General features: G+C 38.7%; 1 protein-coding gene across 48 annotated transcripts in view; it reads right to left on the bottom strand.

The window, feature by feature from the left end:
- Nucleotides 1-26211, bottom strand: part of Ptprd (protein tyrosine phosphatase receptor type D) — a 2293154-nt gene that overhangs the window by 293534 nt on the left and 1973409 nt on the right. For 31 of the 48 annotated variants that reach the window (XM_052717072.1, XM_052717069.1, XM_052717068.1 and 28 more), the window contains 2 exons: nt 15573-15721; nt 12977-13118 (listed from right to left, as the gene is read on the bottom strand). In XM_052717072.1, the coding sequence (XP_052573032.1) occupies nt 12977-13118; nt 15573-15721 (291 nt within the window). The remainder of the gene's footprint in view (nt 1-12976; nt 13119-15572; nt 15722-26211) is intronic. The other 17 variants (XM_052717084.1, XM_052717100.1, XM_052717101.1 and 14 more) reach the window with 1 other exon arrangement.

The raw sequence follows: 26211 nt of genomic DNA, 5'->3' as shown, positions 1-26211 counted from the left end.
TCATCGTGTACTTTGTCATCTCTAACTAGAGCAAGAGAACGAGACAGAAAACACTAAGTGCCACAATAAAAGCTTTTACTGTGAGTTGGGAGAGAAACAAATGGAAACATTTCTTTTTGAGATAAAGTTTTTCTATGTAGCCCTACCTGTTCTGGAACTCACTATGCAGACCAGGCTGGCCTTGAACTCATAGAGATCTGCCTGCCTCTGCCTCTGAAGTCCTGGGATTAACAATGTGCTCTCTCTACCACACTGGGCTGAAAGATTTCATTAAATGTAATTACTTAATTTTTACTACATCATATTTTCTCACAATCCAAACAAAGTAGATCCCAAATCTTCCTAATTTTTTTTTCTCCTAGAACATTTTTGCTCAGCAGGATATGGATGAGCTTAATTTTTCTGCCACTCTAGGTTTCATATATCAAACATGTCTTCTATTTCAGCAAACCTTCCTTTGACACTGACAGAATGCTTGGGAGCCACTCAGAAGGTCAGAAGGCAAATGCCCCATTGAAAGGTGTGAGCTGGGTTGTGGGGAGAGCACTGTTTGAGAAGTGCACCACAGCATGTAACAGCCATCTCTCTTTAACCAAAAACCACAAGCTGCATCTCAGGGAAAAGACTTGCCTCGAAAGCAGGCAGATTTATGTCTTTTCTTGAATATTTCAAGCATTTACAACAGTTCAGGACACAAGGAGACAACACTGCCAAGTGAGCAAGTTTATTAAAGACTATAAATGCCACCTCATACACTGCACGGGTATCATTGCAATAGGCAGCAAGCCTTCTCATTTTCTCCATTTAATAGATAAAACAGGTGACACTCTGGGGAGGTTAAGAATGGTGCACTCAGCCAAAGAGCCAAGAATAAAGGCAAATCTGCGACCTAGGTCTATGTGTTTACAAAATCTGAATTTATAAATTCACCTCCAATAACTTTCTGTACCACAATTGGTAAGAGAAGTAAATTTAAAAACTAAACATCTTTTTATGTGTTTGTATGTGTGTAGGAGTGAGAGTGAGCATATGTGTGTGTTGGGGGCAGGGTGACTATGTGAATATGGATGCACACCTGCCATGGCACATCCATGGAGATCAGAAGACAAACTCAAGTGTCAGTCCTTACCCTCTGGCTTGTTTGAGGCAGGGTCTCTTTACTGTTTTATTACTTCTTACAAATGCCCAGCAATCTAGCCCAAGACCTTCTGGAAATTCACTTACCTCTCCCTCACATCTCCCCATAGGAGAATTCTCACATGAGAAAATATGATGTAGTAGTTGAAATTACAGATGCGAGGACTTCATTCTGGATTTTGCATGGGCTCTGGGTATTTGAACTCAGCTCCTCACACTTGCATGGCAAGCACTTTTACCACTTAGCCATCAACTCAGGCAACAAATATCCTTTTCTACCAGCTCACTAAATGTTGAAATGATGCCTTACCATTTTCCTGCTCTTCTTCAGTATATCATTATGGATACTACATTTCCAAGACAAATATGAAATTTACAGGCAAATGGGTGGAAATATCAAACATTATACTGAGTGACATAATGAAGACCTAGAAAGACAAAACTTGCATGTACTCATTTGTCTGTGAATCCTAGCATTGAGTCTTTACATTGTGTGTTTAACTTGGCATCACAAGTAGAACCAGGAAACTGAAAAAGGGCCATTGGTGGTGGTGGTAGGAATTCTTAAATGAGAGAGGAGAGCAGAACACAGGTGAAATGAAGGTTTATTATGGGAGGAGAGGTAAAATCAAGGGGTAAAAAATGGAAGGGCGAGGCAGAGGAAGGGGTGAAAAAAAGGGACAACTAATACTAAGGATATTTGAAAAAGTACTATGGAAACTTATTAAATACATGCATTTTTTTCATATAAAAGTATTTAATTGGAATTACCCTACACAGGAGATATTGCTTTTCCAAGAAGCCATAGGTTTAAAAATAAAGCACAGTACCAGGTAAGGAGAACTTCCCCTGGAATGTTATGTCAGTGTGCCTCTGAGACTCCCAAAACAACCCAGAATATTGCTGTTCTCCCAGGTAACCACCAGAACCTGATGGCAAGATCCAGTGATGAAGACATTATACACTTTGGTCAGAGAACCTGGAGAAATCAACTTCTGATTAGGGAGCTTCCTCCCTGCTCACTGGCTTTTAGAGTACTAGAAGGTTTCAGGTAAGCTTCTGGGGAGAAAAGCCATCAAAATTCTTCCCCACCTGTGTATCTTGCTAACCACTATAAGGGCCAGTGTATGGTATGTTCATGAGTGTTAACTGAAGCTGGAATGTTGGGAGGATAATTAACTGCTTTCTGGTTGTATTTAAGGCTCACTCCACAAGAGGAAAAACATGTTTGCTACCGTAAATATGGCCAAGAACCTATGACTCCAGAGCTTATGGGCAATAGAGTTGAATCTACTACTATTATCCTGCTAAATATGTGTACAAACTGCACTCTAAATTCTTTCCTCTACACCCATACATTAGTCCATCTCTCAAACCCAATTGGGGAAGGTACTTTGTGCAGTGGAAGGTAGTTAATGCAAAAACTCACAACCGGTCAAAGCACAGAAAACATCTTTGAAGTGCTCATCTAAAAATGGGACATCTATATCACATTCCCTCCCAGTAACTCCCTCAGGGACCATTGTAAATGAGGAATGGAAAGATTGTGTAGGACAGAGGAGGGGAAGAACCAGACTAAAACAATGTTTTCTGGACATGACAGGACCACTGCACATAAGAACTCGTAGCTACACAAGACCTGCACAGATCAAGCCCTTCAACATTCCAAGATCAAGCCCGTCAACATTCCAATATGGAGTGGGCAGAAGCCACCACATCTGGGGAGCTGTGTACAGTTGACGGCTACTGGGGAAAGGGAGTCCGTTTTCTTTAAGGATGTGGCTGAAGGTAGGTCAACTACACAACAGTGGTGGCTTATTTACAGAGACAGGAAGGTGTTGCAAAGTGATATAGGCCTTGGAGGAGTGATGAGGAGGAGTGAAGGGTTAAGTGTAGAAATGACAACATTTTTAAAAAGCAAAATAAGAAAATTAAAATGAGATTTTTATTATCTGTGTCCAAATTCAGTAACGATATAAATATATTTTAAATGTATCACAAATTTGGTGTAGGTAATCAAGGCAACTGACTGCACGATCCTAATGTGTAAGCATTCTGCAGAACACGGATACTCTCTTTAAATGGCCTTCACCACAAATGTGTATGTGGTGAGACTAACATTCTCAGTACTATATATTTGTGACCAATAAATGGTCATCAGACTTCCAAAGGAACAGGTAAAAAAATACAAATATGTTTGAGTAGCCTTTCATCTTACTTGCATGCGAAGTCTGATTTCTCAATCCACTGGACAAAGACATGTTAAGAAACAGGGAAACGTCTTTTCCTGGATTCTTGGCCTATGTTCCTTCATGACATGTTAGGAGTCCCACCCTGCTCTAAGGATAGCGCTACACTGATAGAGCGGGGCTCAGATTTGAAGATATGCTGAAAGGAAGCAAGGGGATTAACATTTTTTCAGGAACTTTTACATCCAAGTCAGTATACCACATGTTTCACAGGTACACCATTAGTTTCTCACAATAAATCTGAAAGTGTAATAATGGCCCATTTAGGCATGATGAGTATGTCTGAACCTATGTAGTTAGGGAGCAGGGGAATGCACATATGAACTCCCACCTGGTAAAGCTACAAAGAACAAGAGTGCTCTTGTGCCTCCCTGTTTCAATCTCTGTTACTTTCTCCCAACCTTGATTTTGTGATTCCTTTTCATATTCTCCAGCCCACATTACCCAAGAAAATAATACACATTGAGTTCAGAATAGGTCAGGTGCACTAATACATGTCCAAGCCATCCCTGATGTATGTGCAATGGTCTACCTATCTTACCATGTGTGTATTCAGTCTACACACATATTCTGGGTACCCTTTAAATTCTAAAACTGTGACTTGGCTATAAATAAAAGTAATAGTGCTTATACACATGGAAAGACTGTATAAAATGAAATATAAAAATTTGAGAATTTCAAAAGTAGAAAGAATTAGGAAGTTAAATATTTCATCAACAAAATGTGTGTATGTATATATACCTCATAAAAATACTTATACGTGTGAACACACACCTTAAAACAAATAATATTAAATTTCTAGTCTCATTTGCAGCACACTTCATTCTTTTATTTTATATCCTGTTCCTAAGACAGACTTTGAGTCACTCTCCCCAGTACAATTCTTATCCCTCAGTGTCCCTGTGCAATCTTTAACTCGCAGTCTCCTCAGTGAAATCCTCCTCCCTCAGTCTTCCCAGTGCAGTGCTCCTCCCTCAGTCTTCCCAGTGCAGTGCTCCTCCCTCAATCTCTCCAGTGCAGTGCTCCTCCCTCAGTCTCTCCAGTGCAGTGCTCCTCCCTCAGTCTCTCCAGTGCAGTGCTCCTCCCTCAGTCTCCCCAGTGCAGTGCTCCTCCCTCAGTCTCTCCAGTGCAGTGCTCCTCCCTCAGTCTCCCCAGTGCAGTGCTCCTCCCTCAGTCTCCCCAGTGCAGTGCTCCTCCCTCAGTCTCTCCAGTGCAGTGCTCCTCCCTCAGTCTCCCCAGTGCAGTGCTCCTCCCTCAGTCTCTCCAGTGCAGTGCTCCTCCCTCAGTCTCCCCAGTGCAGTGTTCCTTCCCCAGTCTCCCCAGTGCAATGTTCCTCCCTCAGCCTCCCCAGTGCAGTGCTCCTCCCTCAGTCTCCCCAGTGCAGTGCTCCTCCCTCAGCCTCCCCAGTGCAGTGCTCCTCCCTCAGTCTCCCCAGTGAAATCCTCCTCCCCCAGTCTCCCCAGTGCAGTGCTCCTTCCCCAGTCTCTCCAGTGCAGTGCTCCTCCCTCAGTCTCCCCAGTGCAGTGCTCCTCCCTCAGTCTCTCCAGTGCAGTGCTCCTCCCTCAGTCTCTCCAGTGCAGTGCTCCTCCCTCAGTCTCTCCAGTGCAGTGCTCCTCCCTCAGTCAAACCAATGCTGGATCACAGGTGTGTGCCACCATGCTTGGCTCATTCTTTCCAAAGCCTCTTTTACATTACAATTGAAAAGGGAAGGATTCCTTCTGTGAATACACAAAGCATGGTCACATTTACAAACAGAACATAGACACCATTATGTACATTATATGCATGACAAAATATGTTAACTATTAAAAAGTCCAGTATGCTAAATGTTGGCAATAATACATATTTAATGCAAAAATGAAGTTGAGCCAACAAAGGTAGCAGTCAAATATATTGAAAGGAAGGACATGAAAACTTGAGATATAAATTAAAATGTAAACTATTTTTTAAAGATCGTAGTTAAGTGCATTTTATCTTACTTTTTAACCATAGTTAATAAAATATTTTAAGTACCGAGGCCTACGACTGGACAAATGTGCAGAGTGAGAGACTGTGGAGCACCTACTCCTGTATGGGATGTCCTCATCACACCCCTCCCCTCAAGTCTCAGGGGCCTCTGCAGAAGAGGAGACAGAAAGACTGTAAGAGCCAGAGTTCACTCCAAGGAAACAGCATCCTCCAGGCACAACAGGACTGATGGACATATGAACTCACAGAGACTATGACAGCATTCCCAAGACCTGCACAGACTCAAACCAGATGGGGTCACAGCACAGGAAGGGGGACATGGACACAAGGGTTACTACCCCTAACTCAAGTTGACACCACTTGATACCAGCTGTGAAGATACAAAGCATGGTCTCATTTACAACCGGAACATAGACACCATTATGTATATTATATGCATGACCAAAATATGTTAACTATTAAAAAGTACAGGGACGATCAGTCTTATTAAGTGTAGTGTCGCTGAGTCTGTCAATCACACTCCAGGAGTCACCGGGCAACACAAAATGAGCTCCTGTCTGTGGAATTTCTGTTTCAGGTTTGTTGTTGTTGTTTTTAGCTTTTTCTTTATGTTTATTGGTCTTTCGCTTGTTTGTTTTTCTGTCTTATGGGTTTTTTGGGGGGGTTGCTTGTTTGTTTTGTTTCATTTCTTTTTTTAGGGAAAGAGAGAAAAGCAACTAAGTTGGGTGAGCAGGAAGTTGGGGAGGATCCGGGAGGAATTGGGGGAGGGGAAACGATCAAAAGATACTATGTGGCAAAAAATTATTTTTCAAGTAAAAAATAAAATAAGAGTATTGACGTATATTACATCACTTAGTTTAGTGTGTCAATGTGCGTATTAATTCATAAGTTGTGTATGTGCTTGTGTGTGTACAGGAGTGTGGTATATGCATACATCTAGACAGAGGTCCTGACTCTATGCCCACTCACACAGAGGCCCTGTTGTGTTACTCTCTGCCTTACTCCCTAAAAGCAGGGTCTCTCACCGAACCCAGATGTAGGCTGCTGGCCAGCAAGCAGCGGGCCTCCTGTCTCTACCCCCCATTGCACCTGGCTCTTTACATGAGTGCTGGTGTCTACACTCAAGAGCTCCTGTTTATATAGGAAGTGCTGTTACACACGGAGCCATCTCTCCAGCCTCTCATTGTTTTTTAATAGGATAAAATAAGTTGCTTGCTCTTCTAAGGAAATATGTAATTAGGACTCTGATAATTAAGCCCTAGATAAGGTATTTGGTATATCTGTGCCCCAAAATCCAATAAATTATGCATGCACAACTTTTAAAGCTGCATCTTAATTAGTATCTTAAAATAAAACTAATTTTGAAAGCTGCGATATTGAAGTTTTAAAAATCATCCCAATTTTATTAGCAAAAGCCAGCTAAATATCCAACTTTAAAGTATAAACATTATATAAAATTGACCATGAATTACTGAGTTCTGTAGTAAATTCCTGTACAAATTTCAACTCACAGACAGCCTCTGCTAACTTCATCCTATCGTTCCTCATTTCATAGGTCACGTACCTATGTTCTACTCCACTGTGAACTACTATGTCCCTCTCTGATGGCTTACTTCATGCATTACTTGCACAGGCCACTGACTGCCCAGTTATTTCTTCAAATATTTTTGGTAAGGGTGCTTTGGATGAGGTTAATTTTTAATTCAGGACACCACATAAAATAGATCGCTCTCCCTTATGGAAGAGTAGCTCTAAACAAAAATGGGTAGCCATTCCCACAAATGAGGATGAATTCTTTCTGTCGATAGCCTACAAAACAGAACACTAGCTTTTCCTACTCACACACATCCTGGAGCATCTGTTCTTTCTGGGCCTTGAGCCGGCTGGCTGTGGGACTAGAAATGTACTACTCATCCTCTTGGGTGCCCAGCTTGCCAATACACCTAGCATATCTTTGGACTTGTCAGTCTCATTAATCATGTAACCCAACCCCTTAAAAAAAAAGTCCATTCTGTTTACAATGCTGCTGATCATCTTTCTCTAAAGCATCCTCCCTGATGTTCCACCCCTATCCTAGGCCAGTAGTTGTCATTTCTTACACATGAAAGCTCTCTGTGTTCAACATTCTCTCACACTAGCTCTGTCTGACAGACTTCTATTTTCCAAGCTTTCACTTACAGGTTTCCTCCTTCCTATACATCATGTAGGTAGGGTTTTATCACACTTGGCATTATCATCAGACTCACGATCATTTGTAGATTTGTCTATTGGAAAAATGCTACTGTTCCATGATAATAAACACCACACTAACCCTCAAAGATCTTTGCTGTATGACCCAGAACAAACAATTTCAAGTTCTCTAGATGTTAATTTCTCAAATCAGGAACAAAATAACAGATACTATGCCACCAAGTTCCTTTCTAGCTCAACCAGCCACAGTCCCTTTAAGTCAATAATTAGCGAACACTCCTATGGTTTTTATATTCATTTTATAATGATTAAATATATTATTTTATTAGAAGGTCAAGAGGAGAAAACTGCTCTTACTTGAAAGCAATGCTTTATCATGGCATTTATTCTCTCTTTAAAGACATGGTCTTGGCGTGGAGAAGAAACAATAATGGTTGCAAAGAAGAGACTTACACCATCCATACAGTAGTCATTGAGACATGACAAGCAGACAAGGGCAGCCCTGAAGTTGCACACACATCACCAGTGAGGGTTCTTCTAACCTCTCCCCTTACCAGGGTCTCCCAACACTATTTAAAGGGGCTCCTTTCTGTCTTTGTGACACTGATACTGATTAGGAGATTATTCTTTTTAAGCCCTAAAGACCAAACTGCTAGAAGTCAGAAGTCCCTTTCCATAACCTGCCTCTGCCCACAGCCACCTCTTTCTAGCAGGGAGGCAGCATTACACAGGAACATGTTATCATTTTGTTATCCATTTATCCCAAGCACTCCCCTATTTCACAAGCTTTTTCAAGTAGACTTTCCTCAGCACCACAATCGTCAGCAAGTTAGTTCTGTGCTGGCCACCCTTCCTTTTGTTTCAGTCTTTCATAAAAATCCTTTTGTGTGACAGTCAAGCAGCTGTGCTTTGTTCTTTAATGTTTCTAGCCTGGATCCCCAGCCGAGATCACTTTATAACATAAACGGCAAAGTACCATTTTCACAGCAGGGACAACTGTGTTCATCTTCAAAAAGAGGCATTAATAAAATGAGCCTGTAATGAACATGCTAATTCTGATCGCAGGATAGTGCACAAAGGCAGAGACTTCACCGCCACCTCCCTGAAGGATGGTAAAAGTTGTTCACGTTCCTTTTTTTTTCTTTACAACAGCTATAATGGCTTATGTTTTATTTTTTGAACAGACATATTATGCAAACATTTCTCTCCGTTTTACAACGCAATGCTGCCTCGTCTCATCCAAACTGTTCACTGTGTTTTACTATCTCAGTAAGTGTCACCTTCGGGGAACATGCTTTTTCCGTCTTGGAAGAACTGACTTCCTGAGTTGGGCACGTCACTGAACCACACAACAGGAGCTGAGAAGGGCTCTGACTGATCAGATCTTCAAGCTAAGGCTTCTCTGCACAGATGAGGTAAAGAAGAGAAAGAAGACACATAACTAAGAGAACAGGGGCATGGAAAGACTGGCTAAGAACATCACAGACTTTTGTCACAGAGCTAGCATGGAGCTCAAACGACAGGAGCCTGGGCATAAGTACTCTGCATTGTCTAACACCTAAAGGTGACCATTTCCAATGCTATATCACTTACAGAACTGTATTTTTCAAATTGCATAAATGGAATGCCTCAGATTTGGCCTGCTAATATATTAGACAGCAGCTGCACTCTGCTTGTCTCCTATAAAAGAGCTTGTTTCCCATAAGCAGATGTGGAAAGCAAGGTGACGTTTACCATGTTTACTTGTTGTGATGCTGGTAGTGGTTTGATGGGCAGCACTATTTGTATATGGGCAAATATCTGGACATAATCCACTAAATTTAGAAAATGTTTATTTTGTATTACTAGTTTGAATGAAATGTGAGTATTTCCAGACTGCCCACCCCCACAAAAAAAAAATGAGTTCAGGAAACATGCATGATATTTAGTCATGTTTGAAGGAAAAGAATGACTCAATTATTCTAGAACTTCATTTTAGAGAAACGGAATTTTGTGAGCAAGAAGTAAGGATTCTTGACCCCTTTCCTTTAGCCCCCAAAGCAGCAGACATTCTTAGATTTTTCAGCAGTGAGAAGAGACTTTGCACAGTGCCATCTCATTTGCCCAGCGGCTGATAACACACATCAGTAGAATGTGCTCACTCCCAGTTTCATTATATATATATATATATATATATATATATATATATATATATATTTCTATGTTTCCCTGCAGATATCAGGAAAACCTCACAGGCAATCAAGTCAGATCCAGAGAACCAATTTCATCTAGATGGCAATTCCTACACCTAAGATATACCTTCTGGTCCCTTGCATGCACCAACCTACAAGTCTAATATTTAATCCATTGTCCTCAGCAGTATTCCACAGTAGATAAGCCTCAGTCCTCCCTAAGCTCTTAGTGATCCCTGCAGCCTTCACTTACCGTCTTCTCTGGAGGAATTATATGTATCTGGCAATCATGCAAAGCCTCCTAAAGAGTCAGGTAACTAGTTCCAGGATGTGCTTGGGCTTCCACAACCACAGAAACTGAAGGCAGTAATAATAATAAAACAAGCTGAATGGCTACATTCAACCTGCATGTCCTGCTCGGGGAACTACATATTACAGGATGTATGCTTAACTACTCAAGATCTCATCCCAGGGCATGGTCAGCCTTGAGCTTTAAGGTATCTGTCCTTTGAAAATTGTTTTTTGAGAGTCCAGACAATTTGAAAAAAAGCTACTGAGGGAAAGTGTCCCTGAAATGCTCCTTCAGTGCACATGGGTGGTCAGAGTATTATTATTATAATGTCTTCTGCATTTAGCCACCCAGGTCAGACATTTGAATATCCAATTACTTAGGTTCTCCCAGAGCCTATTTGAAATAAATGAGTGCTCTCCATCCATCCTATTTAGACAAAAGCCATCATGACAGTTGGCACATTTTTGGCATTTGTCAGCAAAGTGGGAAGAAAATAAATGACCCATGTAGCTGAAACAGGCCTGTGATGAGGGCCACTGGACAGCAAGTGTAAAGTGGTCTCCATCTCTTACAGAGTGGGAACTCTTGAATGTCTGCCAACATGATCCGCAAGAGAAAGTAAACTCAAGATAGTCAGAAAGCTCATTAGCTATAAGACAAACACATTCATCTCCCTAACATTTCACAACGTTTTAAGGCCATAAACGCTAGTTTATTGCTGGCCTATTATTAAACGATTGTTATTAATAGAATCATCAACACCTAGAAAAGTTAAAGAGATGACTCTAGGAAACAAAGATGATACTATCCTCAATTATTTTATGAAATGGAAATGGAAGGAAGAACTCTAAGGTTGTGGCTATTCTACTTTTCCGTTATTCAATGTCACCTTGTAATTTTCTCATGAAACATTTTCCGAACAACTAAATGCAGTTATATAAGAAAGGAAGGTTAAATGGCTTACTATAATCATGTATTTTCATTTAAAAGAATAACATATGACAAATAGTCATGTAAAGAGTCAAGATCATATTGAAGTTATCAAATGCATTTGTTTACACAGTGATGAACTATTTAAAGGAGAGAAGACAGGGGTCCAGCCAGCCAGGAAACGGGAAAACATAAATCACAGTGAATTTCTAAATAAAATGATACGTTCTGTCAACATTTTGTTAATATGTTCATGGATAAATACAGATTAAATCAAGAAAGTAACACATATTATTTCCTTTGCAGAAATTCAAAAAGTTTAGATGGTGGAAGAAAAAACCCAAAAGTTCCTAATTAACTTCAATTTATTTTACCTTTGTAGTAGAATTTCTACCTACTAGAAGAATCAATGGTCATTGGAAGTTGAAAAGAAAATCACAGGTGAGTCTGAGTTTTGCTCAGGTATGGGTGTGTCAAGACTGGTTACACTCTGAACACACATATATAGATTTGCATTCATCTAGATGTTCCATAGCATGAATATACCACCTATACACATAGATGACTACTCCATTAAAATTTAACATCTGAATTTTAATAACTATCTACATTTTCTTTTACAAGATCATCTAGCTGCCTGGTAGATTTTATTCCTTGTTTTATCTTTACAAATATTTTAAATACTTTTTAAAGTTTAAAATCCATTTATGTGGTTTATTATTAGCACAAAGACTTAGGACTTCTACCATCATTGTTTGAGCTTAATTGTGGGTTGAAATTGGCTGTATTTCTTTAGAATTTGAGGCTTGGAGTACATATGGTTATAAAAGACTGTCTTTGTGGCTTAACCTGCAATGGACATGCTCTCTGAAGTAGATGTTTTCAGGGTCTCTTGTTCCTTAGTTTGGAACTTGGTTTTCAAAGCAGCTTTTGGGCTAAACTTCTAGGCTCTAAGAACAGCAGCACAGGAATATGGCAAGAAGCCTCACTTTAGAGAGCTGGTACACCTTCTTACTAGACCTTACTTCTCACACACATGTGCCCTTCCAGAGAGTTGAAACTCTAGTGCTGAACTCTGTAATTCTTGCAGTCCTCATCCTTGCTTCTGTTTATAAAGGTCTCTTCTCTGGGGATCTCCCCATTTACAACACCTGAAAATTTCTCTTTCTCATTAAGTTGTTTTCAAACACTGTCAAAATTGTATTAAGAAAAGTCTACTCTAAGTTTTGCAAACAATCAATTCTGAAGCATAAAACAAGAAAAACGGTATAACAGAGAAAAAGATAAAATCACAGAAAAACATTAATCTAATATACCTACTAGCTGTCCAGTTAAGCAATGCTCATATCTCTACTCAATAATCAGGACTAGAAATATAGCAATTGGTGACATTTTACACTGCAGTACTGTCATAGTAAAGGAACTCTACAAAATAGGCACACTGCAGACCATGTCATGCTTCATCAGGCTGCATAAGCAACATAGAGGAAGAGGTGATCTGCCATCTTATTTTATTCTTCAATCAATATTAATTTAAAAATGACTGAAATTAAAGAACTATTTTTGACATAAAAATGTGTATATCTTATCCTTGGCTTTGACCAATTATTTTAGGGAAGGAAGCTCATCTTTACATAGTGTTGCTTCTTTAATTTTGTAGCCATCAATGTCAGCTTGGGTAGGTAGTGTGTACAAGAAACAGTACAAGTAGGTTTTAAAAACAAAACCAGGCACAAGTAATGCTTACAAAGGAGCAAGCCATGCATTTTCCCATCTAGATTTCCTTGCCCAAATCAACATGACAGCTGGCATTTAAAACAAACACTTTTCACTTTCATTTTCTCTTTCTGATTAGCATTTCTTCAAGAACCAACAAGACATCCTCTGTCCAGATAACATCTGGCACATCTCACTATTTTACATAAAAACTTTTCTTGTATGATCGTACCACAACACTGGTCTCTGAGCAGCCCTCTAGAGCACTTGACATAGAGAATTGCGGCCATGACACAACCATAACGGTGAACTTGAGCACTTACCACGTAAAACTGTGAGTCTGGTGGACACACTTATTTCTCCCACATTATTCGAGGCCACACATTCATAAATGGCCTCATCCCGTGGAGTCCTTAAGGGCTGTATTCTGAGAACTGATCCAGATCCATCATCAAATTCTATTACCTATTAAAGGAAACAATAGCTGTCACAGGTGTTGTTACAATCATCTACCTCTCAGCTAAACTTCTCAGTAAGGTAGCGAGCCAGCCATTAGGCTCTGAATAGACCGAGCATCATTCTGATAGAGCACTGAATTCTAATAGATTGAGAGAACAGAACATTTGATGGTATTTATATGCCATGTGCCAAACAAAAGAAAAACATAAAATTACAAATACACAAGTACAGATTTCTAATCTCCAACAAAAACCATGATAATTTTCTCATTAACATATCTAAAGCTTAGTAATTACACAAGTACACCATGGCTGAGATAGACAAACTTCAGTTACTCACTTTGGCAACACATGTGCTTATGTGGACCCATTTAATACTCATGATGCAAAGTGAAAACTTAGTGCTTTTCACCACAAAAATTTTGCCAGTTTAAAGGGTCTTGTTCCTAACAATTTATATGGTTGAACCATGAGGAAAACTGCACAAATCTAGCACTTAGGGAGACAAGAGGACAGTCACAACCCAAAGTCTAGCAGCATGCACTAATTTTGTCATAAATCATTCCAGTATTTATTCCAGCTTAGCATTTTCTGCATTTTTAGGGCCTTCTTGCCATGAAAAGGAGGCTTGTCTCACCAAGTCAAAGATCAATGTCTATGTATCAGCCCAGAATGTACTGTCATTGTGAGTCTTCTATAGTTTAATATAGGAAAATGTACAAAGATCATTAATATAAACTTCAATTAATTCTACATTAAATGTCATTGTATAGTCCTATTCCTTAACCATTTTGTATAGTGAAACCTTCCTATGCTGCCATGTATTAAAAGCCAGTGTTCTAATTCCCACTTTGAAACCTTATTTAATATGTAGCAGCCAATGCATGCTTACCATGCACCAGTCACCATTTCTGGCATCGACAGAAGCAGCAGCAAAATCAGTTTCATCTATTCATCTACTACTCATGCAGGCATACAAAGTGTATGAGGGATGTGTGTGTGTGTGTGTGTGTGTGTGTGTGTGTGTGTGTGTGTGTGTTAGTCTCATTAACAAGAATGAACAAAGAAGGTCTCATGCTTTGAAATATGTGATTATATCATTTATCTTTATAAGATTTATTTAGGAGATCACTGCTAGCAGCAAGCATATCAAAGAGCACTCTGCTTCACAACACAAATATTTTAGCTATAAAAAGGAAAAAAAAAGTTTATATGCCCCAAATTCACACACACACACATCATTTTTTATATGGTGTAGAAAGTTTCTTGAAGATATTTTAAGACAAGTTTAAGCCACTGTATCTTAAATTCAATATAAAAATTAAAATTTATGTCTAAATTTGTAAAATTATAGGTTACGATCCAAAGTCAAAATTTTAGATTTCACTGCTATCTCTAATCAGAACTTTTATGAATGTGAACTCATCATCCTGCTATACTCTGAATGATGATGACACACTGGGTTTTTAGTTGTGATATTTATTTTCACCACAGATTGCTATCAATTTTCCCGAACTGTGCATTAGGCCATGAAATCTAATAGAAAATCAAACAAAAAGGAATAGTTTTTTGTAATTCGTGACAGTCCAGGAGTCTTGATGTCCCCCCCAAAAAAAAACCAACAGTACACTCTGTGTGCCTTCAATTATAAGTGTGATCAGCTCCTGAATGAACAGATTCTAAACCACACACTTCCTCCCAAGCACTCCAGAGAAAAAGTCTGAAATGATTTAGGAAGGAAGAAAAAGTCTCCAATAGATTCCCTGCATAATTAGGCAGTCTGGCTTGTTCCTTTCACTAAAACACGGAAGTGGATTTCTTATTCTAGTCTACAGGACTAGTGAAGATCACGCTTAATCCACTCTTTTCCCCTTTGGTAACAGAGCCTGAAATCCCATCCATGAAAACAATCCTGCAATTAAGCTACAGGATTGAATACAACTGACCCCATCACCAACATCAAAGGTAGATTCTGCTTAGCATAAACTAATTAACAATATTTACCAGTCCACATAGAGTGATGAGACGTAACCATACCCCTCAGTATGACTGAGGGAGACAGAAACTTCTAAAAAGATACACAGTTGCATGTACCCTCTGGACTTGGGAAAGTGAGGACACGGGATTCTACCTTGCAGTCTTAAAAGGAAGCAGTCTAAAAATGAGATTAGCAAACGGATCGTAGACTGCTGTAGGCTTTTTACTTCCAATATAAACCAGAATCCCAGGCATGCACTCTACAAAGCTAACTCCCCAGACTCTAGTTAAGTCCTTACACACATGGCCACAAAAACTCAGCCACTACAATGACTACGTTCTCTATTCTAAGAGGACACTGAGTTACAGTGCTCACTGCAGGTGACACAACTGTCACACCTCAGTGCTTACAACACCTCATAGCAGAGCAGAGAGTGAAGAGATGTGTGTGTTCTTCCCCAGAGAAACAGAACAATGGACCTAATACCTCAAATCTCTGGTTGCTGACTTTCTTTCCTTTTTTGTTCCAGACAATTTTAGGTCTTGGGTCCCCTGTAGCTTGACAAATGAAAGATGCAACTCCGCCAGAGACCCCTGTCTGATCAACCGGAGTTCGTGTAAACCTGGGAGGTGCTGAAATAAGAAGAAATAAACACCACAATTAGCAGGAACATCAAAATACAGATTATTACCCAACTACACTGTTCCCCTCACAGTACGCAGCAGCCTCATGCACAGTATCAGTGTGGGAAGGTTAAAACAATGAGGCAAACACTTTGTGCCTTTGAGGGTAACTTTGTGGTCAAGTTCTATTATCTGTTAGTGCTTTCATTGCTGAAACCTATATTAAGGCAGAGATACAATAACATCCAAAAAGCAACATCACACATTAATTTTTATTACCAGTATTTAAAAATCCAATTTGTCCTCTGTAACAAAAAGCTCATCAATCAAAGTGAGTTAAATTGCAGTGCATTGCTTTGATGTCACTATCAGGACACTGCCAGAAAGCAGCATTGCCACTGCCGGGCTGTTAAAATTAGTGACATTTAAGAGAAGTTTGAGGAAATTTTAAAGAGACAAGAAATATAGCCTGGAATTAGAAGGCCCAGCAGGAAAGAAGAAGGGAAAATGGCATGGGGACTCCCACACATTGTCTTGTACCTTAGCTCCTCACTTTATGAAAATGAATGAAAGAGAAGCTTCCCAAAGCACAGGGAAATGGGACATTTTTGGAAGGAGCCATTGATGATTAATAAAGATAAAAGAATGGAAAATTCAGTCTCAGGGTCTCTGTTTCAATTAAATCTTTCAGCAGTCCCTCTTCTTCCTCCTTGAAAACACTTTTTTTCCTAGCCTATATTTCAAAAATCTAAAAATCAATCCCAGAGTGATGACATAAGATGTAGACAATTATTTATACACAAAAATATTCACTGTGTAATCTGACTAGCAGAGGAATATAAGTAGCACAAATATAAATAATGTATATGTTTATTTTGAAATGAATTACAACATAAAGATGGAGTATTATATAAGTGGAAACTATTTATCATATGATATCATATGAGTCAATGACAAGCTACAAAAACATAATACAGAATTCTATCTGAGGGACATCTGATAAGAAATTATGTAACATAGATGAAAGCAATAATGATGGTGTTTTGTGAAGTATCACTTTAATTGCTTTTTTCTATGTCTTCCTATCTTTGCTACATACCAGCCCAATATTTAAAAGATTCTATTTTGATCTGTGGATATTTAACAACTGTTTGCACATGTGCATATCTGTATGTAGGATCTGATGAGGTCAGAACAGGGCATCAAATCCTCTGGAGTAGGACTTCCAGGTTGTGGGCCACTAGACATGGATGCTGGGAACTGGTTCAGCAGTGAGAGCTTTTGACTACTGAGATACCTCACCTTTCTCCACATTTGAGATTTGTAACTGTTATATTTGGAAAATGTTTTCAAGTCAAGAACATTTTACTTTTCCATTTTCCTTTCTTTTCTTTTAAGTCTGTTACAGATTTTATCAGACACTGTTTTTTACTGGTATCATTGATAATAGCTATGAACAGTTCTAGTTAACATGTAATTTGAATATAATCTTCAAATTCTAGGACAGAAGAAAATAATATTAACATTGTATCCTCTTTGCTCACTGCTCCCATGAACCTCTGCCCTTAGTCATGTTTGCACCCTATGTCTTGCAATCCCATAACATGTTCTGATTCAGTTTGATTTCTCTACAGACAGGAAAAGTAGATACCCATCTGAAGTCCACTTTATTTGACAAACAATGATGATGACAGATAGGTAGATAGGTAGATAGGGAGGGACAGACAGACGGAGGGAGGGAGGGAGGGAGAGAGGGAGATAGATAGATAGACAGACAGATAGGATAAGAAAGCCAGACAGAGGCACTTGAGGGGAAAAATCATAGCTTTAGTGTTCCTTCACTGTCACTATATAAGACAGAAATAAATTATTTTGCAGATATTACCCCAGTTTTGAGGTTTCCTATCTAATTATAGGACTACATAAATGCAGAAGTTCAGGAGAAGGGAAACAGAGAAGCATCTTCACAAGCTACTCATAGGAAGTGACTCTTCTTCTCATGAGCAAATTCAGCCTTGTGATGAAATTCAGCCTGGAGCATGTTTGTGTTCAGAAAAACTAGGAATGAAATGGCTATCCCAGCCCTGTTCACCATCACATGCTGTAGCATCATGAGTAGAAATACAAATGAGATAATTACAATAAATGGTGGGAAATACTTAAACTGATTTGAAATTGACTAACAGTGAGAAGGATTAAAAACAAATCAAAACAAAACAAAAACTAATGATGACACTTTTCTAAAAACAAACGTGGTATTACAAGTTTTCTTATTGTTCTTTCTTCTATTTCACGCAATGTAAAGTGTACCTAATAAAAAATAGATTCATAAAAATAAATAGTTCATCTCTAAAACGTTATTAATAAAGAAAAGAAAATTCCTAGCAGCTGTCTTTGAGAAACAAAGTTCATATACTATAAATTTTGAGTCCCTTTAATCTCCTCTCCATATTCTAAAATTGACCAGCCTGAATTAAAACCCATTGACATTGTTTTGAAATTTCATTGCAAGAGTATAGAAAAGAAATGAAGGGTCAATGGATAAGATGACAACACACATACCAATTGTGTCCTTTTTTTAAAATTTTATAATTTGATTTAATTTTACATATCAGTCACGGATTCCCCTGTCCTCTCTCCTCTCGCCCCCCCCCACCCCGCCCTTCCCCCAGCCCACCCCCAATTCCCATCTCCTCCGGGACCTGTCCTTAGTGCATGAGCTGGCTGTTTGGAACCTGGGGCCAACTGTGTATTTAATAACCCTGAGACAGTTGTGGTTTCTCCTGCACTGGGACCTTTGTAAAGGATGTTGTTCTGTTTCTCTTTCCAAAGAATGGAGAGTTTCGGATTCTTACAATCTGCAAGGAATATTTGCCACTTAGAGAAAGGCTACACTAATCCACAGTTTCCAAACAATAAAAGGAATAAATGTCATTGTTAAATGATGGGATGTAATAGATGCTACTGATAATCCTTTCAGTAGGCATGTTGTATAAATAATCGTTCTAAGACTGATGCAGGCTATTCCTGGCTGAGAGCCTCTAGAAGATATGTAATAGAGGGATAAACTCCATGATTCCAACAATGTTAGAGGAAAGTGAAAATTTTTGTCCTCAGAGGGCATAACATATATAGATACGTATGGAGTGAACTAACCAAGACTAGCAAACTGTCTTGGCCATCCTTAATCACATACACTACTGAGGACAAAGCTGCCTCTTTAGTACAATTTGTTAGGTAGAGCCAGACATTAGCAGGACAAATCCACTGATGGATGATCAGTATCTAAGCAAGAAGAGTACAGGAGAAATTCTTAAAATTTAAGATGACTCAGTTTGATATAATTTGGTTGGTCAACCACTACTAACAAAAATAGGATTATAAACAGGAACATGCTATAAAGTGAAGGAAGAAATGTGGTGCCATTTGTCTAATTTAACTCTAATTAATATGATGTTTCTGTGGACATCAAGGAAATATGTCTCACAGGGAAAAACACTAAGCAGCATGTAACTAATTGGCTTCATTTCTTTTCACTGATTTTCATTTCCTTAAATAGAGAGTTTTGATTTTAAAGGGATATTAGTCATAACATTGTACCCAAGATCTTGAAATGAGAAGGTTAATAATGCTGTTATACGATACAAAAGGAGAGAGAGAGAGAGAGAGAGAGAAATTGTTCAGTAGGAAGATGCAGGCAGCCTATGTTTAGAAGCCTGCTTCTTCCTTTATGGTGAACCTTCAAGTTGAGCTATCTCAAACCTGTTCTTGCAAATGTCAAGGTAAGAACTCTGAAGAATAGATCAGCAACAGGGTACCTACAACAACTGGGTGGGAAAGGAAAGAGCATAAGAAGGTAATTCAGGAAGTCCAAAGGCCAATCCAGGCTTTACCTTCTCTTTCAGCCAGAGGACATCCTGAGGGGAACCTGGAGAGTGGCTAGAGCTTGTGTGCATGCTATTATGGTAAGTTTGATTTCCACTGGGCTGAAGTGCAGCGGGGAGACAGTGACAAGACCTCCTTGGCACATTAAGAAAGACAGAGGTTCCCAAGGTGATATGGATCTGAGGAGGATAGAGCCCACAGCACAGCTGTGATCTGTATGGTTCTCCCAATATGTGTTCTATAAACTGGTTAATGTAGGGGTGCCTCTCTTTTCACATGGTCACACTGGAATTGAATAGTCTCTCTAGAATATCCATGGCCAATCCAGTCTTCAAAGTCAAACAGACTGTTTATGAATTGTTTACCCTATTTCCATTTTAATACAACTCCCTAACCAACATCTTAGCTTTAAATTTTTATTTAAAGAACAGAACACTTTAGAATAAATTAAACACCTATTCTTAATTATTTGCATGCACTAGACAAAATGCTTTCATGATCTTATAGTCAAGGTTTTCCAATGGTCCCACAAAATGTACTTCTGATTCTTATAACCTGATAGAAAGTTTTAGAGTAATATACACATTTGGAGCAAAACAAAGATTGTAGGGGGAGGTTTCTCAGTTCCACCTGGGCCCATGATCCAGACACTTCATGGTCTGTCCAGAAACCCTCAGTCCCGTAGCCGTTTATAAAATTATTACTCAGAGGCTTATATGTTAATTACAAATTCTTTGGTCTATGGCTCAGGCTTCTTACTAGCTAGCTCTTACATCTTAGGCCATTTCTATTAATCTGTGTTATGCCATGTGTCTCATGGCTTTACCTGGGTTGCATTACATCTTGCATCCCCGTGCAGCTCTCAGCATCTCTCCCCACCCTGCCATTCTCCTCCCTGTAGCTCTGCTTGGATTTCCCACCTGCCTATAAGCTGCCTTGCCTTAGGCCAAAGCTGCTTATGTAGTAGCCAAGTAACCATATTCATAGTGTACAGAAAGACCATTCCACAGCGGAAGAGGAAGAGAGATCAAAAGAAAGCCAGGGAGACTCACTGACCTGAAGAGACTTATGAACTTCTAGTTTAATTGTGAGGCCCTGTTTTACTATTCCAAACCAGAAGGTAGAAAGTAACATATGCTGCTGCACAGACAATGTACAATATCTCAATTTGATGTAACTTTTGAAATGTATTTAACTATAAAGTAATGATATTCCACAGCATTAAGTAATTTGCGCTAATTAGAGTAATTATAGTTCACTAAGAAAATCCATCTGGAATATGCTACCTAGAAAAGTGTTCCAAAGTGGAACACAATTCCAGGAAGCAAATGGGTCGGGGGTGGAGGGTGGGTAACCACTCATGAACCATGACAAACAGAGAAAATCAACACCACTGCCACAAAGTTCATTCACAAATTACCTAGGTTCCAAGTTCAGCAGAGCTGACTACATTAACATTGCTCAATATGTGTGATCAATATTTGCTCATGAAGAAAAACAAACAACACGTTAAAGTTTTAGCTATTGATTCATGTCCTCCTTAAGATTCCTCGGTGATGCACTGCTTCACCTCCATAAAACACTGATTTTATTAAGGTCTCAACTACAAAGTCTTTATGAATGACTACTGGGGGTGTTCTGATATTAGTGACAGAAGCCTCTGTACAGCTACCATGATTTAAGCTGGCAAGGGTTCGTATGGGCACCAATGGACAGGGAAAGCAATAGAGAGAGAAAGATAAAGGAAGGGAAAGAAATTGGAACACTAGATCTGACTTAATGGTGCATATATCCTACTCGACGTGTATTCTCAATGTTTAGTCTCTATTTCTAATACTTGGGAAATTGCTTCCTAGCATTTCAAAACTGGCACATGAAAGCACACTATGTCATACATCTCCGTAGGACTCCTCTTACCACAAGGCCACTTCTGTTTGTGGCACTTCATGTCACAGAGGTTCAAACCTTTCAGACTTCACATCATTTTCTGACACATTTGCCCCATTACCAGTCACTCAGGCCACAATACACCAATATTTTCAAGATCTCTACTTTCATACCCAATAAGAATGGCCTTGCTTTTCTTTCTAAAATGGGCATTAGAATTAGCTGGGAGTCTCAGAGAAAAAATGTACAGGTGTGTGGTGGCCCCATTCCCAGGCTCATAAAAAAAAAAATCTGTCTGGGAGAGGAATAGGTAAATAACTGCAATGTTTGCTCAGTACTGAGAGTTGCTAAATGACATCTCCCATCCAGCCATCCTCATGCCAGAGTTTCGTATCATTTATCAATATTATATATGACTGTGGATCCTTTTCTTTTCTCTGCCATTCTTTTTGGGTTTTGTTCTAGTGCTTCTATAAATATGTAATAATATCTATGTATTTTCCACTCACACAATAAAGCAACCTAAGAGACCACAGCTGTCAAGTCAATTAGAATATTTGGTTTAGTGTTCTAGATCTTTGTGAACTGCTGCTAGCTCATTTTTCCAAATATGTTTCCACTTCTGTCCACCATGTACTTTATTTCCTGGTCTCCATGAACTAGAACATGTTTCTGTCTTGAACAGAATGGCTTCTCCCTGTTTCCTAATTTAGAGATTGTACACATCTTCAATCAGAATAAAATCCTCCCAAAGCCTATCTGAACACTCACTTACATGAAATCTTTCAGACTTTAACCCTTTAACTCCTTTGTCACACATTGTGTACCTCAAATGAGTCTTGATGTCACATATTCCACTATAATTATTCTAGATCCCATGCTTCCTCCTGCACCATATGAGCAGAATCTTGATAAAAGTACCTGCCACCTGGTCACTGTAAAGACTCCACCATGCTCAGTACACACGTTGTTATCAGTAGATGATATAGCCAAGAGATACTGAAAACATCCTAATATTTTACCTCAATGAATAATTTTAAGCATATTCTATCTCACCTAGACACATTAAAAAGCAATTATAACAGAATTATATTTAAAATACAACTAAATCAATTAATATTTAAAAACAATTCTATATCATTAAAGAGTATAGATAGACTTTAACTTAATTGTTAAAGGATTTCAGTTGTTTCAACTTCAGTATCATAGATAGGCTTCAATAAACACTCTGATAATATCTCTTGTAAAAAAAAAAAAACACTACTTATTACTTCCTCATGTTTGTGTATAACTCTGATGTTCCTTAATCTAAATGTAAAGTTCCTGCATGTATGATAAATTACTACATATAGAAATCACTGGAAAAATTGACAATTTTAAAGCTAGTCAGAAATTTTAATAGATTAGGCATGATAAATAATGTAAGTATTCACAGATACATTATATTAGTGATCTAATTACTTGAGCGATCGTTAATCCTAAAGATTATCACTGCCAAAGTGTCAGTTACATAAAATGAGAGATAGGTGAAGATCAAAGATGATAGTTTGGGAAGGGCACTAGCTCATGCCCCCACACAAAGAGTAAACTTCTTCTATCCTGCTTTGAACATTTTCTGTTGAGACATAAGAAGAGCATGCCTGGTGATGAAGTCACAAACATCAACAGGGAAGAAGAAGCGATTTTGTAGAAAAACTCCTGAAAATATCACTGTATAGTTTAAAATAACTTTCAAATTAAAAAGGTAAAAAGGTACATCTTAGACTTTCAAATTCGTTTCTTACACTCTTAAAGAGGAAAAATTTATAGAAAGTAGATTACAGCAGTTAGTACTGTTCTGATTTTACTGTTAGGATTCTCTGTCCATTTTCGTGACTTCCATGGGCCTTCATGTTTTATTTCACTTTATCAACAACCTATTAATTCACTTATATCTACATATAAAATATCATATTTTTTAAATTAATGTATATTACTATGTCATAGAAATTTCAAATATACTAAAAGTTAGATTTGTAAGCCTAGTTTTATTTTTAAGGGTTGTCGTTGCGACTCTGTTTGCTCTTAATTAATAAGTATTAAGGGAATATTCAGCAGACATTTAGTTCAGTTCATCTAATATTTCCCAGTAGGCCTGGGAATTCAGTTGAGTGACATTTATATCTTCTTATCAAAAGAAGTGACTTATAAAATAAGTGATAGGCTTTTAAGTTTAAGAACTAATTTTTTCGTGTAACAGTATTACAAACAAGAATAGCTCCACATAGTAATAGTCTTTGATCTAGAACGAGTTCAAAACACAGAGTCTTTATGCTTTTTACAGTGTATGCAATAAATATTTCCTGGCCATTAATTTCAAAGTGTTAAAACCAAGCAAATCACAGTACCAACCTATAAGCTTACTACAAACACTAGAGAGGATCATGGGGAACAAACACTCACCACAGTGTCTGGCATATTCTCGGCAACAATTAAACACTGATAGGTCATCCGCACACTGACCAACCTCACATTGCAGCACCATCAATTCATTTCATTGAAAGTGTTCACATGTACACACACCTCTTCCACATTACATCTGATAGAAAATTTCTGAACTACCTTTATTCTCAGACTACTTTGCCAACTAAACCAGAGGGAAATTATTGTCAGTCAAAATGTGGTTGATTTGTTTCTGGAGTCAATCATTTCCAGCACTGTCCCTACCTTTCCATCCCAATAGACACTTTAGGACTTCTCTACCAGTTCCCGTCAATCCTAGATATCATCTACAGTCACCTCATATTCCAGAACAATGACAACAACAAAAATGCCAGTTCTGCTGTTCAAAACACCACGCATATTTGCAAGAGGCCTGTTCACATGTGTGGATACAAGAGGATCACCTCGTAGGTCAGAGCAGCATGTAGCAACAACATGTTCCAACACATTACAGCTTAGATATGATCCAAGCTTCTGCCACTTCTGCTAATGCCTCCCTATGGCTGGAATGAAGAATAGCAACACTTTCAAAGCCTTTCAAGTTGTACAGTCACATCCTTGGATCTTGTCTTGTGCAGTTCATTTGCTGGTAGTGTTCAAAATGAAACCAGAATGGCACACAACTCAGGATGTTCTTAAAAATAACGAAACAAAGTGGGCATAGGGAAATGCCTTTAATCCCAGCACTTGGGAGACAGAGGCAGGTAGAACTTTTGAGTTCTAGCCTTGTCTACATGGCAAATACCAGACTAGCCAGGAATGCATTGTAATACACTGTCTTAAGAAGAAGAAAAATATAATTCAATATTCAAAAAAAATGGAAGAAAGTACACTGGAATATTCTTAGAGAAAAACTGACAGAATGATGGCTCAGACTCTAGAAACATAAAACTGAGAATAACAGTGTTGCTTCTCTCTACACTGTGCCTGTTTCGATTCACTTGTATCTGGTGTCTCACTCCTTTCAAATAAGCATATTACCTGTCCCATGTGATCCAATTTGCAGGTATACAATGTGTATCAGTTAGGATGAAGAATAAATGACTCCTTTTTATGATGATCAGCACCTCTGATTTGATAAATTATGATTAACTGGTAAGTAAATTACCAGTGAATGATGTAATGAATCTGCTTGTATACCAAAGATGCAAAAGGGTAGGAAGTTTCTTAGCTACTTTCCTTCCCAGACTACCTTGCTAGCTTAACCAGAGTGAAACTGGTGTCTATGAAAATGTGGATGATTGGTTCCCCTCAAGTAAATCTGTGATGCAAGATTGTGTCATAAACTAGCAGTTACTCTGAGTGTCTTACACCAAAATAAATGGCCAGTCTTTAAAATGGCAATAGTTAAGAGAAGCTGTATAGTTTAGGCATTCCAGAAGTAGAGAAGCTTCTTTGTCACAGTATCTGTGTTAAGTAGCCATGGAAGAATATTAGCATTAAGAGGAAACAAAAGAAAAAGCCAGTAAATACTGTATGTTATGTGTGGCTTTTGAACTGTTTCCATTACATCATTCTGGTGAATGAAGAAGGAGGCTAAGTCTGTGTATTTTGAACACACTGGATACAGAACGCAAACTTAAGGCCTTAAAGTAGGACTGTTAAGTGGCTATTTAAACAGTGCTCCTGAGCGGGTGTTTTCACTCGAATGTGTGACTCTGGTATGAGACATGATGAGAATGGCTGCAGAGACAATGACTGTGATTCAGGATTATGTCATAAACTAGTGCTTACTCTGAGTGTCTTACACCAAAACAAACGGCCAGTCTTACCGAGAATGTCAATAGTTCAGAGAAGTTTTATTGCTCTGGCATAGCAAAAGCAGAGGACTGTTTATTTTGGTCATAATATCCCATAGTTCTATGTTAAATAAAAAGTTATGATGTTGAGACCATACCTTTCCCAGCTGTAAAGTAAGTGTTTATGACTCAGGTATTGATATATCTTGAAATAAGATAAATAGCTACAATATATTGAACACATCTTTGCTACTTTGCTACTCCAAGCCTTGGCCTATGCTCTTGTATCCATGCATGGGAACAGGCCTGTTGCAATATGTGCAACATACTGAACAGCAGAACTGGCATTTTTTGTTGTCTGGAATGTGAGGTGATATCTAAGATTGAAGGGTACTGGTGGAGAAGTCCCAAGGTATCTGCTGGACTTGAAGGGTAGGGGCAATGCTAGCGATGATTTACTCCAGGAATCAATCAACCACATTTTGACTGATACCAGTTTCCCTCTGG

The sequence above is a fragment of the Peromyscus californicus genome, unplaced genomic scaffold (genome assembly GCF_007827085.1).
Source record: "Peromyscus californicus insignis strain IS unplaced genomic scaffold, ASM782708v3 Scaffold_5__1_contigs__length_169319896, whole genome shotgun sequence".
Taxonomy (NCBI): Eukaryota; Metazoa; Chordata; class Mammalia; order Rodentia; family Cricetidae; genus Peromyscus; species Peromyscus californicus.
This window is presented reverse-complemented; position numbering and strand designations above follow the sequence as displayed.